Source organism: Rana temporaria, chromosome 2 (assembly GCF_905171775.1).
Source record: "Rana temporaria chromosome 2, aRanTem1.1, whole genome shotgun sequence".
NCBI lineage: Eukaryota > Metazoa > Chordata > Amphibia > Anura > Ranidae > Rana > Rana temporaria.
In genome coordinates, this window is record NC_053490.1 from 522,177,738 (window position 1) to 522,192,691 (window position 14,954).

At 42.8% G+C, this 14,954-nt stretch overlaps 1 protein-coding gene across 1 annotated transcript in view; it reads right to left on the reverse strand.

Moving 5' to 3' along the window:
- The window catches only part of MAEL (maelstrom spermatogenic transposon silencer), a 35,116-nt gene that overhangs the window by 15,230 nt on the left and 4,932 nt on the right, over nucleotides 1-14,954 (reverse strand). The window contains exons 3-5 of the mRNA XM_040339085.1: nucleotides 8,420-8,455; nucleotides 6,907-6,982; nucleotides 2,050-2,205 (exon numbers count right to left, since the gene is read on the reverse strand). Coding sequence (XP_040195019.1) covers nucleotides 2,050-2,205; nucleotides 6,907-6,982; nucleotides 8,420-8,455 — 268 coding nt within the window. The remainder of the gene's footprint in view (nucleotides 1-2,049; nucleotides 2,206-6,906; nucleotides 6,983-8,419; nucleotides 8,456-14,954) is intronic.

The following is a 14,954-nucleotide window of genomic DNA, read 5'->3' on the forward strand; positions in this document are numbered from 1 at the left end:
ATCCATTGCATGATTATACACAACTGGCCTCCTGTGCTAGCCCCCCCCCCAGTCAGATCTGCTGCATAATGAATAAGAAGCAGGCCAATCAGTTTTTTCCTTTACACAGGTAAAAAAAAAAAATTATATATATGTGTAATGTAATACAATATATGTATATATAATCTCTCTATCTCTCACACACACTTACGATTATTTTTCTTAGGGCCTCTAAAGCATTGCACTCAGATCATGGGTGGAATGTCAGGCACCTGCAGACTGTCAGTGTAGCGGTCTGCCTGTACCTCCAATATGGGCAGTTCCCTCAGTCCAGGAAGCTCAATGGATTATAAGAGCGCAAACCACCACCAGTTCATTCAGCTGTAGGCTAGCAGGCATTCAGTCACTGATATTTGAATGAATCGCACGCTTTAAAATTTTGACAGTGGGTGTGAAGGATTGAGGAGAGAACTGCAGGAGCAAGTTACACATTCCACTCTAAATTCCATGTAGCATGTTCCCAAAGGGTGAACTTATCCTTTAAATACTGACTGGTGTACACAGAATCTGGGGCAGCTGCGCATAGTAGCCAATCAGCTTGTTCAATTAACCACTTCAGGCCCGGACCATTTGGCTAGCCAAAGACCACAGCACGTTTTGCAATTCGGCACTGCGCCGCTTTAACTGACAATTGCGCAGTTGTGCGACGTGGCTCCCAAACAAAATTCATTAAAATGAAACTAAACCCCATTTGATTTAAGATGACTAAAAATGTACTGAAGATTTTACGCCCCTTTCACACGGTTGGACCAATCGGGTATGCCTGTCAGTTTTGACGGTGGACCTGAACGGCCTCTCCATGCATGCCTATGGAGTGTCAAATGTCAGCAGAGACATGTCCGCTGACATCCGACCCGCCAAAATCAGACGGATGGCGATACGTCCCCATGCACATGCTGTCAGTTTTCATCAGATCGCTCCATAGGAGACAGCGGCTCTGCACAAGCCCCTCCCCGCTCAGTGAGCAGAGAGGGACATGTCATCCGCCGGCTCAGCGGAGAGATCTCCCGTAGCGACAGTCTGCCTCATGTGGAAGAGGGCCAATTCTACTAAACAATGCAGATGATTAAAGTGATAATAAGGCTTACCTGCAGGTGCTGGAAATATCTCCTAAACCTCAACAATTTAGGAGATATTTACAAAAGAGACATGCGCCGTAGACAACAGCGCAGATGAAATCTTTGGTGACAATTGTGTAAAGAAGGATTTATTCCTGTCAATTGTGTCTAAGCAGTCAAAACACGTAGAGCTGTTAATGGAGTCTAAACAATACCCTAAAAGCCCCGTCTTCAATTCCACCTGAAATAACAGTGGTACACTGCCTGTACCTCCAGCCTCATAGCTGTAGTTCTACAGCCCTGCAGTTGCAGAACTACAAGTCACGAGGCATTGCAATGCTGCCAGTTACAAGCATGATAGGATTTGTAGTTTCGCAACAGCCAAGGGTAACGGGTTGAGCACCCATATTCTACAGTGTGGGGTCATGCAGTGGTCATCAACCCTGTCCTGCAGGGCCCACTAACAGGCCAGGTTTGCAAGATAACTGAAATACATCACAGCTGATATCATTTGCTCCTCAGTGATTGCAGTATTCTAGACTGCATCTCCCCAAGGTAATACATAAAACCTGGCCTGTTAGTGGGCCCTGCAGGACAGGGTTGATGACCACTGATTTATAGCACTGCTGCCTTGGACTGTTATAATGGAAACCTGTATATTTCTCTGCCAGGTTTGGTTGATCATATAATGTTCAATATGTTATTTATAGTCAGTCAAGGTTGTGCATTTACATACAGAAAAAAAATATAAAAATATAAATTATTTTATAAAAGTGTGTGTGTGTAAACCCGGCTCCTACCTTTTCTGAATGAACAGAGTCAGTGATCACCGACCCTGTCCATTCACATAACTGAGCATTGTAACCCGTGTTTACGATGCTTCAGTTTATGAATGGAGTATATATATATATATTAAAAAAAAAAAAAAAAAAAAAAAAAAAACGCAGTTTACCTGGGTCTATGAAATCATGGAAAGAATCCGTAATTCCTTCTTGCAGCGAGTAGCGCACGCAGCCAATCTCACAGGGCACAAACCTCTGTTCACATGCAGTGGGCATGTCTCCATGGCTGAAAATATTTATGACGTAAATTACTTTTCTCTCCAAATCTGCAAATAAAGTGGACATGGTTATTAAAAAGCATGGATTAGTAGTGCATACTGTTTCCTGGTACTGTCAGAGTTGCCAAAACATGATAATTTGTACAAGAGAATGCATCTTTTTTGTTGCATATTTGTCACACTTAAATGATTCAGACCCATTATTATTACACAAAGATAACCTGAGTAAATACAGAATTCAGTTTTTAATTTCAAGATTTTTATTTATAATACACACAGTGTGTGTATATATATATATATATATATATATATATATATATATATATATATATATATATATATATATATATATATATATATATATATATATATATATATAAATATAAACACACACACACACACACACACACACACATTATATATATATATATATATATATATATATATATATATATATATATATATATATATTTCTCCACACCTGCCCCGTGTTGAAAAGTAATTTGCCCCCTAAACCTAATAACTGGTTGTGCCACCCTTGGCAGCAACTGCAATCACTTGCAATAACTGGCAATGAGTCTTTCCCATAACTGTAGGAGGGTTTTCCAGCATGGATGACTCGTTTAACCACTTCAGCCCCGGAAGGATGTGTGCCCTTAAAATGAATGTCTGCAAGGTAGACAGACAGAATAGTGTAATGATTCTGTTAAAAAACTAGTAAATACCTATTAAATTCATTCATCTATATCACCTCCGGCGTTCTAGCTTCTGTTCTCTCATTCACTTCCTGGTTTGCGGCGCTCATTCATGCAAGAACTACATTTCCCAGTATGCATTGCGGCACGCCCAGTAATTCACACCTCCTTGAAGTCTCTAACACGTAGAGAGCGTCCTGCCGCACAGATGTAGTTCCCAGGAGGGGGCGAGCACGTCACTGACCACCGCAGTAAAGCCTCCCTTCACGGTGGTCAGTAAAATCAGACAAGCAGGAAGTGAACAGAACAGAGAAGAAATAGAGCAACTTCTGAGCAAAAACGAACAATGAGGAAGTGAAAAGAGGAATGTTTTCAGGTAAAGGATGCTCATTATGAAAAAAAACAATTTCCTTTACAACCCCTTTAACTGATAATTGTGCAGTTGCACGACGCTGTACCCAAACAAAATTGGGTACACTGTGGACATACACTCTCCGCCCCCACCCCTCCCCACACAAATAGAGCTTCCTTCTGGTGGCATTTGATCACTTCAGCGGTTTATTTTTTGCCCTATAAACAAAGAGCGACAATTTTGAAAAAAATATACCAAGAACCCCCCCCCCCCCTCCTAATCACACACCCTACCCTTTTTTTTACTAGCAATGGCAGCGATCTTTACCGTGCCTGCGAAATTATGGCGGACACATCGGACACCTTTGACACTATTTTGGGACAATTGTCATTTTTACAGCGATCAGCACTATAAAAAATGCACAGATTACTGTGAAAATGACACTGGCAGTGATGGGGTCAAGTGTGACCCAATGTGTGTTTTTACTGTAGGGGGGCATGTGACGTCACTGATCGTCGTTCCCTATGACAGGGAACAGACGATCAGTGACCGGCTCACTAGGAAGCACGGGGAGAGGTTTGTTTACACTTACCTCTCCCCGTTCATCTCTGTGACCCCGATCGCGGGACACCGGCTGCGATCGGGTCCGCAGGTCCCGCGACCCATGGCTGGGCTCTTAAAGGGCAACGTACTTGTACGCGATTGTGCCCAGCCGTGCCATTCTGCCAACGTAAATCGGTGTGAGGCGGTCCTTAAGGGGGTAGAAAATGTATTATATGGATAGAGTCATCAAACCATTTCCCTATTATGGCACCACCCATTAATAGTAGACCACCGTACAAACAATTCTCCAGAGCCCCACTAAATATAGGACACACACAAAAAAAAAACCCTCAACCCCACCCCCACACATTGGTATGCTTCTAATAACCAATATTGCTATACAAAATACACAGCATTACAATATAACATTGCACAAAATAAATAAATAGAAAAAAAAACAAACAAAAGGGATATCCTTTTTGTTAAAATTGTGCACGCTACAAAAAACAAAACAAAACACTTGTGTCAAGTTGCTCATGAATATACATCCCCCTCCCCCCATTTCTATTAAAATGGTCTCTGGAATCCTTGCAAATACAGTATTATACAGTGCATCTGGAAGGTTTTCACAGTGCTTCACTTTTTCCAGATTATGTTACAGCCTTATGCCAAAATGTATAAAAATTAATTTTCCTCAAAAATTCTACAAACAATACCCCACAATGACAACGCAAAATAAGTTGTTTGAAATCTTTCCAAAAATGTATTAAAAAAATTAATTCCCATGTACATAAGTATTCACAGCCTTTGCTCAATACTTTGTTAAACACCTTTAGCACCAATTACAGCCTCAAGTCTGAGTATGATGCTACAAGCTTGGCACAGTTTCTCCCATTCTTCTTTGCAGGACCTCTCACGCTTCATCAGGTTGGACGGAGAGCGTCGGTGCACAGCCATTTTCAGATCTCGCCAGACACATTTAAAATCGGGTTCAAGTCTGGGCAACTCAAGGACATTCAGACTTGTCCTATAGCCACTCCTTTGTTATCTTGGCTGTGTGTATAGGGTTGTTGTCCTGTTGGAAGATGAACCTTTGCCCCAGTCTGAGGTCCAGATCACTCTGGAGAAGGTTTTCATCAAGGCAGTCTCTATATTGCTGCATTCATCTTTCCTTCGATCCCGACTAGTCTCCCAGGTTGTCACTGAAAAACAGCCCCACAGCACCACCATGCATTACTGTAGGGGTGGTATTGGCAAGGGGATGAGTGGTGCCTGGTTTCCTCTAGACATGACTCTGTCATTCAGGCCAAAGAGTTCAATCTTTGCTTCATCATACAAGAGAATTTTGTTTCTCATGGTCTGAGAGTCTTTCAGGTGCAAACTCCAGGTGGGCTGTCATGTGCCTTCCGTCTTACCCCTCTACCATACAGGCCTAAATGATGGAGTTCTACAGAGATGGTTGTTCTTCTAGAACAGGGGTGCCCAACCAGTGGCCCGCGGAGCCCTCTGATGTGGCCCACGACCTCCTGCTCTGGAATAGAATATTGTTATTAAAGGTCAGTTTATTCCTAAAATCAGTGTATATATATTATATATACATACATACACACACATATATACACACACACACACACACACACACACACACACATACACCTTTTCTGCAGTGGTTACTGGGCTGCTTTCAAACTAATCCGCAGATGCAGAGCACCTGCGGGTTACCTGCACTGAGCCATAGACTTCTGTTATTACCTGTGAGTTTGGTGAGCTTTCTGAAAGTGCACCAAACCTGCAGAATATAATAGAAGTCTATTGCAAAGTGCAGAAAAGCCAAAAGGTAAATACAGCGTTGCACCCGCTGTGCGGGTAAACCGCAGCCCAACCCAATTGAACCCTCCATTCACCTCCAAGTGGCAGATGTAAACCGACTTGTGTCCTACCTTCAATCTGATCCGGCTGTGTCCATGTCCGCTCTGCATATCCGCCATCCACCCACTCCGCCGATTGTGGCCCACGACCAGTTATCAAGTCGCTTAAGTGGCCCTCGCAATTCAAAAGGTTGGGCACCCCTGTTCTAGAAGGTTCTCCTCTCTCCACAGAGAAACGCTGGAGCTCTGTCAGAGTGACCATCAGGTTCTTGTCACCTCCCTGACTAAGGTCCTTCTCCGATTGCTCAGTTTGGCCGGGCAGCCCCCCTCTAGGAAGAATTCTTATATTTACAGGTGATGAAAGGCCATTGTGCTCATTGTGACCTTCAATGCAGCAGAAATATTTTCTGTACCCTTCCCCAGATCTGTGCCTCGAAGGTCTACAGATAATTCCTTGGACTTCATGGCTTGTGCTCTGACATGCACGGTTGACTGTGGGACCATATTATATATATATATACATACACACACACACACACACACATATATATATATATATATACACAGGTGTGTGCCTTTCCAAATCATGTCCAATCAACTGAATTTACCACAGGTGGACTCCAATCAAGTTGTAGAAACATCTCAGGCTGGGTTCACACTACTTTCATCCTACTTTGCTCTATGTTCAATGTTTCCCTATTAGAGCGTCTTGTAGTGTCCTACACAAGTCGGTCCGACTTTGAAAATGCTCCCTGTACTACTTTTGGTCCTACATTGATCCTACTTCAGGCCCATTGAATATCATTGAAGTCGGACCAAAGTAGTATCCTGTTCATGAAAGTAGGATAGATGTAGGACCAATGTAGGATAAATGTAGGACCAATGGAGCAAAGTAGGATGAAAGTAGTGTAGTAGTGTGAACCCAGCCTCAAGGATGATCAGTGGACCAGAATGCGCCTGAGCTCAATTTTGAATGTCATGGCAAATACGTCTTATGTACATGAGATTTTTTATTTATTTGCAAAGATTAATACAAACTTTTTTCACATTGTCATTATGGACAATGTAGAATGTTGAGGAAAATGAATTTAACCCATTTTGAAATAAGGCTGTAACATAACAAAATGTGGAAAAAGTGAAACGCTTTGAATACTTCCTAGATGCACTGCCAATGCAACATGTAAAACCCATATCAAACATTTATGGTAAACAATGCAAAAACATATTTAATACTATATATGCCAACAGATGACACTGTACTTGCCCATTCTCACGTAAGCCGAGTACATACCTTCAGATTTTCTATACAGTCTCTCATGATATCTAACTTGATCTTGATGTCTAGATGCCTCTTCCTTACTTCGCGCCTTAAAAAAAAAAAAAAAAAAAGACAAATCGTGTGATCAAGGACTAAAAATTGTAATTCCACCATTTTATAAAAACATGCTGGCTTTTGAAAAAAATAAATAAATAAATAAAAAAATAAAAAAAAAGTGGCCGGGGGCTCAGAGCCCAACAGTCCTGTGACTGTGTACTCTTTAAAATGGTAACCTGCAAAACTACGTAAAGCCCAACTCTGGGCTCTGCAGTATGTTACGCTTTTCTTTTTATACTCGCGTGGCATGGGAAACTCCCAATGTAGCCTGTAGAACCAATCCAAAAGAGAAGGATCTCCTTTAACAGGGCCTCCAACCTTCAAAAGTCCAGGAACTCCCCCACCAGAACCATCAGGGCATTCTTTTAAGGGAAACCCCCGAAGGTAGACAGGCCAGGAGTCAACAGTAGTAGAACCCAATCTCTTGTAGAATTCCACGAGGTACTGTTGAACAAACCACTTTGAATGTAAAAGCATCTTATCCAGGTGAACCCAATTGTCATACATCACTTCTTGTCAGGCAAGGTGCATTAGAAAGGAAAGGGATGTTTTGGCGACTGCCAGAATCCAAAACCAATGACTTTAGGGAAAGAGGATTCCACCAGTGACAACTTCAGCTTACTTTGTACTTTGTACCAGGAAACCCATTTCCATCTGCCTCAGACAGCACTGGACCCCAAGATTCCTCCTGGGAGGACTAGTTTTACAAAGGATTCCCAAACCTAGACAGCTCAATCTTCATCTTGGAGGATGTTCCCCCAACGCATCATCCTGCTGCAAAAGGGGAGGAGGGAAAGAAGTGCACCCATGCATGCATCCTAGGACCTCCGAGCCACTGACCCCCTAAAAAGATCTGAAATATCCCTCCCCACCCCAAGGCTCGCCAAGGATTTGTAGGCCTTTTATACCCCCAAGGCGAATGGTCACCCAGCTGACGGGGGATAGGCGCAAATGAAAAAACTTTAAGTGTCCTGTCCCTGAAGACGTCATCATGACAAAACGCATAGGGTGGATATGACACCTCTTATAATGCTATATTTTTGAGCATCAAATGTAATAAAAAAATAAATGCGCACTCGCATAAATTTAAGTATCAATAGTTTTATATGATGACAATAAGACTTTTGAAATTGAAGATTCAGAGCACAGGACACCGTTGAAATAACACTTTTTATTGCGACACAATATTGCACAAGACACATTCATGTACTGGATTCACTTATATATTTACTTAGCAAACAGGGAGAAGAAATGTGTTGTAGTTGGCACTGTTATACAGTATATTATTGGTTTATGACTGGGCCGAGGTATCAATTGATTCTCCTTTAAACAGCAGCTGCTACTCTAATAGATTTGTGATCCTTGGCTCATACACATTGTTTTCATAACTCTCAAAGCTGGCAATCAATATAAAGCAATAACTACTTACCAATACGTCAGTAACTTGTGCTGCCAAAGAACCACCCTGAAAATTAAAGAAAGGTAACTGCCATTACATTAACCAAATGACATTTTAAACAGTGAAGAAAAAAAAAATTATATATATATATATATATATATATATATATATATCTCATGTTGGATATCTATACTGATATGGACGGGGTAATGTGTTAGGATGGCACATCATTTAATGGAAATTCACCTACAGAGAGCTGAATTCAAAGACACCTCGAAAATCAAAGTGAAAAAATTATGCAGCAAGCTCGTCCATTTTGCTGAAATTTCATTGCAACAACTCAAAATGGTCCTCCGTAGTTTGTAGGGCCCCCAAGTGCTTGTATGCATGCCTAACATCAGGGCATGCTCCTAATGAGACAACGGATGATGTCCTGGGTTATTTCCTCCCAGATCTGGACCAGAGCATCACTGAGCTCCTGAACAGACTGAGGTGCAACCTGGCGGCACCGGATGGACCAAAACATAATGTCCCAGAGGGGTTCTTTTGGATTTAGGTCAGGTGAGCGTGGGGGCCATTCAATGGTATAAATTTCTTCATCCTCCAGGAACTGGCTGCATGCTCTTGCCACATGAGGCCGGGCATTGTCGTGCACCAGGAGGAACCGAGGACCCACTGCACCAGCATAGGGTCTGACAATGGGTCCAATAATTTCATCCCAATACCCAATGGCAGTCAGGGTGCCATTGTGTAGCCTGTAGAGGTCTGTGCGTCCCTCCATGGATATGCCTCCCCAGACCATCACGGACCCACCACCAAACCGGTCATGCTGAACGATGTTACAGGTAGCATAAAGTTCTCTGCGGCTTCTTCAGACCCTTTCACGTCTGTCACATATTCTCAGGGTGAACCTGCACTCATCTGTGAAAAGCATGGGGCACCAGTGGCGGACCTGCCAATTCTGGTGTTCAATGGAAAACGCCAATCGAGCTCCACAGTGCCCAGCAGTGAGCACACTAGAGGATGTCGGGCCCTCAAGCCACCCCCCATGAAGTCTGTTTCTGATTGTTTGGTCAGAGACATTCACACCAGTGGCCTGCTGGAGGTCATTTTGTAGGGCTCTGCGGGGGCCAGATGCAGCTTCGGAGCGATGCTGCATCCACATAGGCAAGTATAAATGCCAAAAAAATCAAAAAACACACACTTCTCCTTTAACCACTTGCTTACTGGGCACATATACCCCCTTCCTGCCAAGGCAAAATTTCAGCTTTCGGCACTGTAACGGGAGGGCCTGTGGGACCCAGAAGCTCTTACAAAGTACGAGCCAGGAAATAATGGACATATCTTGGATTGCTTGTAATCCACAATATATTCAAGGATGTCTGTAAGAACTATTTACAGGTTGATGATTCTGAACTCAACGGGTTAATTGAACTGAGTGACTCATTCAATGTGGGAACACAGACTGTTAGGTGTAAATGTCAACTGCTACTGTGATGTAAATGAATCTTAGTATGGCTTCTAAGAACCTTTCATTGTGTTGTGCCAATTGACACTGTATTGTGTGAAGTTCTATTGATGATAAATGTGTATTGAGAGTTAACAGACAGTCTGGAGGTCATATGTCTGACTTATCAGCTGTAGTTAATTAGCTCATGTAAATGTCAGACCTGGTGCCAGAAAGTCTACCCAAAAGATGTGTATTGGGCTCCTTGTGTCATGTTGTGGGTGGAGTTGAGTCAAACAGCTGTGTGTCGTTTCTGGGGGAATCCGTATGGTTCGCGTTCGCCGGATTGTGGAGTGTCGATAAGCTGTCTTGGGCTCGTAATGGAATATCTTAAACGGCTTTAACCCCTGTGCCATTTGGGGGTTCCGTTACAAGCACGGTCACGCTCTGAATGAAAATTGCGTGGTCGTGCGACATGGCTCCCAAACAAAATTTACGTCCTTTCCCCCCCCCCACAAATAGAGCTTTCTTTTGGTGGTATTTGATCATCTCTGCGGTTTTTATTCTTTGCGCTATAAACAAAAAAAAGTTTAAAAAAAAAAAAAAGTGTTTACTTTTTGCTAGAATAAATATCTAAAACATTTTTTAAAAAGTTTAGGCCGATATGTGATTTTTCTACATATTTTTGGTAAAAAATTGCAATAAGCGTATAGCGATTGGTTTGCGCAAAAGTTATAGCGGCTACAAAATAGGGCATATAATTATGCTATTTTTTTAAATTATTATTAATTTTTTTTACTAGTAATAGCGGTTATCTGTGATTTTTGTCAGGACTTCAAAATTATGGCGGACACAACAGACACATTTTTGGGACCATTCACATTTATACAGCGAACAGTGCTATAAATATGCAGAGATTACTGTATAAATGTGACAGGCAGGGAAGGGGTTAACACTAGGGCGCGAGGAAGGGGTTAAATGTGTTCCCTGGGAGTGAGTTTTACTGTGGGGGGGAGGGGACTGACTAGGGGAGGTGACCGATCTGTGTCCCTATGTACAAGGGACACAGCATCGGTCTCCTCTCCCTGACAGGACGTGGATCTCTGTTTACACACAGAGATCCACGTCCTTGGCTGTGTAACGGCCGATCGCTGGTTTCTGGCGGATATCGCGGCCGCCCGGCATTGGCATCTCAGTGACGCACGGGGCGTTCACGCACCCCCCAGTGGCCTGAGGAGCCGAGGCCGTAAAAAAGACGGCCTCCCGGACATGTAGAGCCACCTTGTGGACGTCATTTGATAATGGCCTGGGTCTCAAGAAGTTAATACATACATGTTTTGTTTCTTTGGCATGCACTTGTTTTTGTTTCCTTGCAGTGCACTGCATTTATGCGCGTTTACGTGCATTTGAATGTGTTGAAAGTTGCTTGCCGGTTTTTCATCAGATTAGGTGACCCGTCAGAAAGTGTAACGGAAGTGACGTTTTGTCACCGCCATCTTGCTACACCCCCCACTCATCCATTGTAAGGATACACCGAGAAGGGGAAAGCAGACATCTTCTTACACCCACCCGTGTTTTGCAGTACAGACGTTTTTTTAACAGTAAACAGAGTTGATATAGTGAAATACAGAACTTACAACTCTGTGTGAATGTTTACATATTGAATTTTAAAAGCAGCGAACTTCGGTCAAGTTCACAAAACTGAGATTAGCAGGCTTGCCGCAGCTTTTAACCACTTAAGCCCCGGACCAATATGCTGCCTAAAGACCCAAGGGGTTTTTACAGTTCGGCACTGCGTCGCTTTAACAGACAATTGCGCGGTCGTGCGACGTGGCTCCCAAACAAAATTGGCGTCCTTTTTTCCCCACAAATAGAACTTTCTTTTAATGGTATTTGATCACCTCTGCGGTTTTTATTTTTTGCGCTATAAACAAAAATAGAGCGACAATTTTGAAAAAAATTCAATATTTTTTACTTTTTGCTATAATAAATATCCCCCAAAAACATATATATAAAAAAATTTTTTTCCTCAGTTTAGGCCGATACGTATTCTTCTACCTATTTTTGGTAAAAAAAAAAATAAAAAAAATCACAATAATCGTTTACCGGTTGGTTTGCGCAAAATTTATAGCGTTTACAAAATAAGGGATAGTTTTATTGCATTTTTTTTTTTTTACTACTAATGGTGGCGATCAGCGATTTTTTTTGTGACTGCGACATTATGGCGGACACTTGACAATTTTGACACATTTTTGGGACCATTGTCATTTTCACAGCAAAAAATGCATTTAAATTGCATTCTTTATTGTGAAAATGACAGTTGCAGTTTGGGAGTTAACCACAGGGGGCGCTGTAACATTTAGGGTTCACTTTGTGTGTGTTTACAACTGTAGGGGGGTGTGGCTGTAGGACTGACATCGATCGAGTCTCCCTAATAAAAAGGCATCACTCGATCGATGCGCCGCCATATTGAAGCGCGGGGAAGCCGTGTTTACACACGGCTCTCCCCGTTCTTCAGCTCCGGGGAGCGATCGCGACGGGGCGGCTATAAACGAATAGCCGCGCCTTCGTCCCGGATTGCTCCCCGAGGCTTACGGACCGCCGCATGTACCGGGGGGGGGGGGGGGGGGGGGGGTCCCGATCGGACCCACGTCAAACAGAGGACGTACAGGTACGTGCATGTGCCTGTCCGTACCATTCTGCTGACGTATATTTACATGAGGCGGTCCTTAAAGGGGAGTTCCACCCACAATTTCACTTTTTAAATATAAATACCCCTGTAATACACAAGCTTAATGTATTCTAGTAAAGTTAGTCTGTAAACTAAGGTCCGTTTTGTTAGGTTGTTACAGCATTTAGATAGTTTATAATCTAGAAATAGACCGTGGCCATCTTAAGCGTGGGCATCATGAAGCCAGACTGTATGACTTCCTGGATTTCAGCTTTGCATATCTCGCACATGCTCAGTGCACAAGCAATGTAATAGGTTTCAGTCAGGTTTGCAAGGACTACTGGGAAACATGATGCCTATCCCAGAAACCCTTGCAAATAGCCTAGGCAAATAAGGAGGAGGAAGTAATAAAGGACTACAGAATAAAGTTATTTACAAGCAACAAATTAAATAAAAATTGTCCATTCTGAACACTATGAGATTAGAGCATGCAGCACAGACAAACATAAAAAAATGGGTGGAACTCCACTTTAAGTGGTTAACGACCGCCTCCTGCACATATACGTCGGCAGAATGGCATGGCTGGGCACAAGCATGTACAGGTACGTCATCTTTAAGTGCCCAGCCGTGGGTCCCGGGCAGGCGCGCGCCCCGGTCCGAAGCTCCGTGATCGGCGGCCGCGGGACCCGATCGTCGCTGGAGTCCCGCGATCGGTCCCTGGAGCTGAAGAACAAGGAGAGCTATGTGTAAACACAGCTTCCCCGTTCTTCACTGTGGCGCCGTCATCGATCGTGTGTTCCTTAATATAGGGAACCATAATCAATGACGTCACACCTACAGCCACACCCCTCTACAGTTAGAAACACAGATGAGGTCACAATTAACCCCTTCAGCACCCCCTTGTGGTTGACTCCCAAACTGCAATTGTCATTTTCACAGTAAACAATGCATTTTTATAGCATTATTTGCTGTGAAAAGGACAATGGTCCCAAAAATGTGTCAAAATTGTCCGAAGTGTCCGCCACAAAGAAAAAAAAAAAAAAAAAAAAAAAAATAAAAAGGGTCGCTGATCGCCGCCATTAGTAGTAAAAAAAATTAAAAAAATATGCAATAAAACTATCCCCCATTTTGTAAACGCTATAAATTTTGCTCAATCGATAAACGCTTATTGCGATATTTACCAAAAATAGGTAGAAGAATACATACATATCGGTCTAAATTGAGGGAAAAAAATGTTTTATATGTTTTTGGGGGATATTTATTATAGCAAAAAGTAAAAAATATTGATTTTTTTTTCAAAATTGTCGCTCTATTTTTGTTTATAGCGCAAAAAATAAAAACCACAGAGGTGATCAAATACCACCAAAAGAAAGCTCTATTTGTGGGAAAAAAAGGACGACAATTTTGTTTGGGAGTTACGTCGCACGGCCGCGCAATTGTCAGTTAAAGCGGAGGTTCACCCTCAAAATGAACTTTCCAGCATCCTTAAAGCGGAAGTAAACCCATCAATTTAACAGTTTGAAAAAGCAGTTACATTCCTGGCATGCCGGAAATGCTAGCTGTCACATTGGTTGTGCTCTCAACCAAACTGTCAAACCATCCAATGGCTGGTGTCATAACTGATCACATGTGCAGCATCATGGCAGTTGAAGATTAAACAGAGGCCAAGACGCGCCTTAGCAGCCGTCAATCAACTCCTCTTCGCTTAGAAACGCCCATTCCCTGCTCGGAGTCGGAAAACAAGGGCTCATATAACGATAAGTACAAGTAAAAAGTACAAGTAAAGAGAAAAAAAAAAAAAAAACAGCATACTGCAGATGTTAGCAGTATGCTACAGCTAATGTCAAAAAGTGGATTTTTGGGTGAACCTCCGCTTTAAAGCGACGCAGTGCCGAATCACAAAAACTGGCCAGGTCCTTTAGCTGCCTAAAGGTCCGGGTCTTAAGTGGTTAAAATTCAACATCTAACAGTAAGACGGAGTTGCAAGCACTGTATTTCACTACATAAACTCACTTTACTGTTTAAAAAAAAATAGAGAGACAGAGGACAGTGAGAGACAGAGGACAGTGAGAGACAGAGGACAGTGAGAGACAGAGGACAGTGAGAGACAGAGGACAGTGAGAGACAGAGGACAGTGAGAGACAGAGGACAGTGAGAGACAGAGGACAGTGAGAGACAGAGGACAGTGAGAGACAGAGGACAGTGAGAGACAGAGGACAGTGAGAGACAGTGGACAGTGAGAGACAGTGGACAGTGAGAGACAGAGAACAGTGAACAGTGAGAGACAGAGAACAGTGAACAGTGAGAGACAGAGAACAGTGAACAGTGAGAGACAGAGAACAGTGAACAGTGAGAGACAGAGAACAGTGAACAGTGAACAGTGAGAGACAGAGAACAGTGAACAGTGAGAGACAGTGAACAGTGAACAGTGAGAGACAGTGAACAGT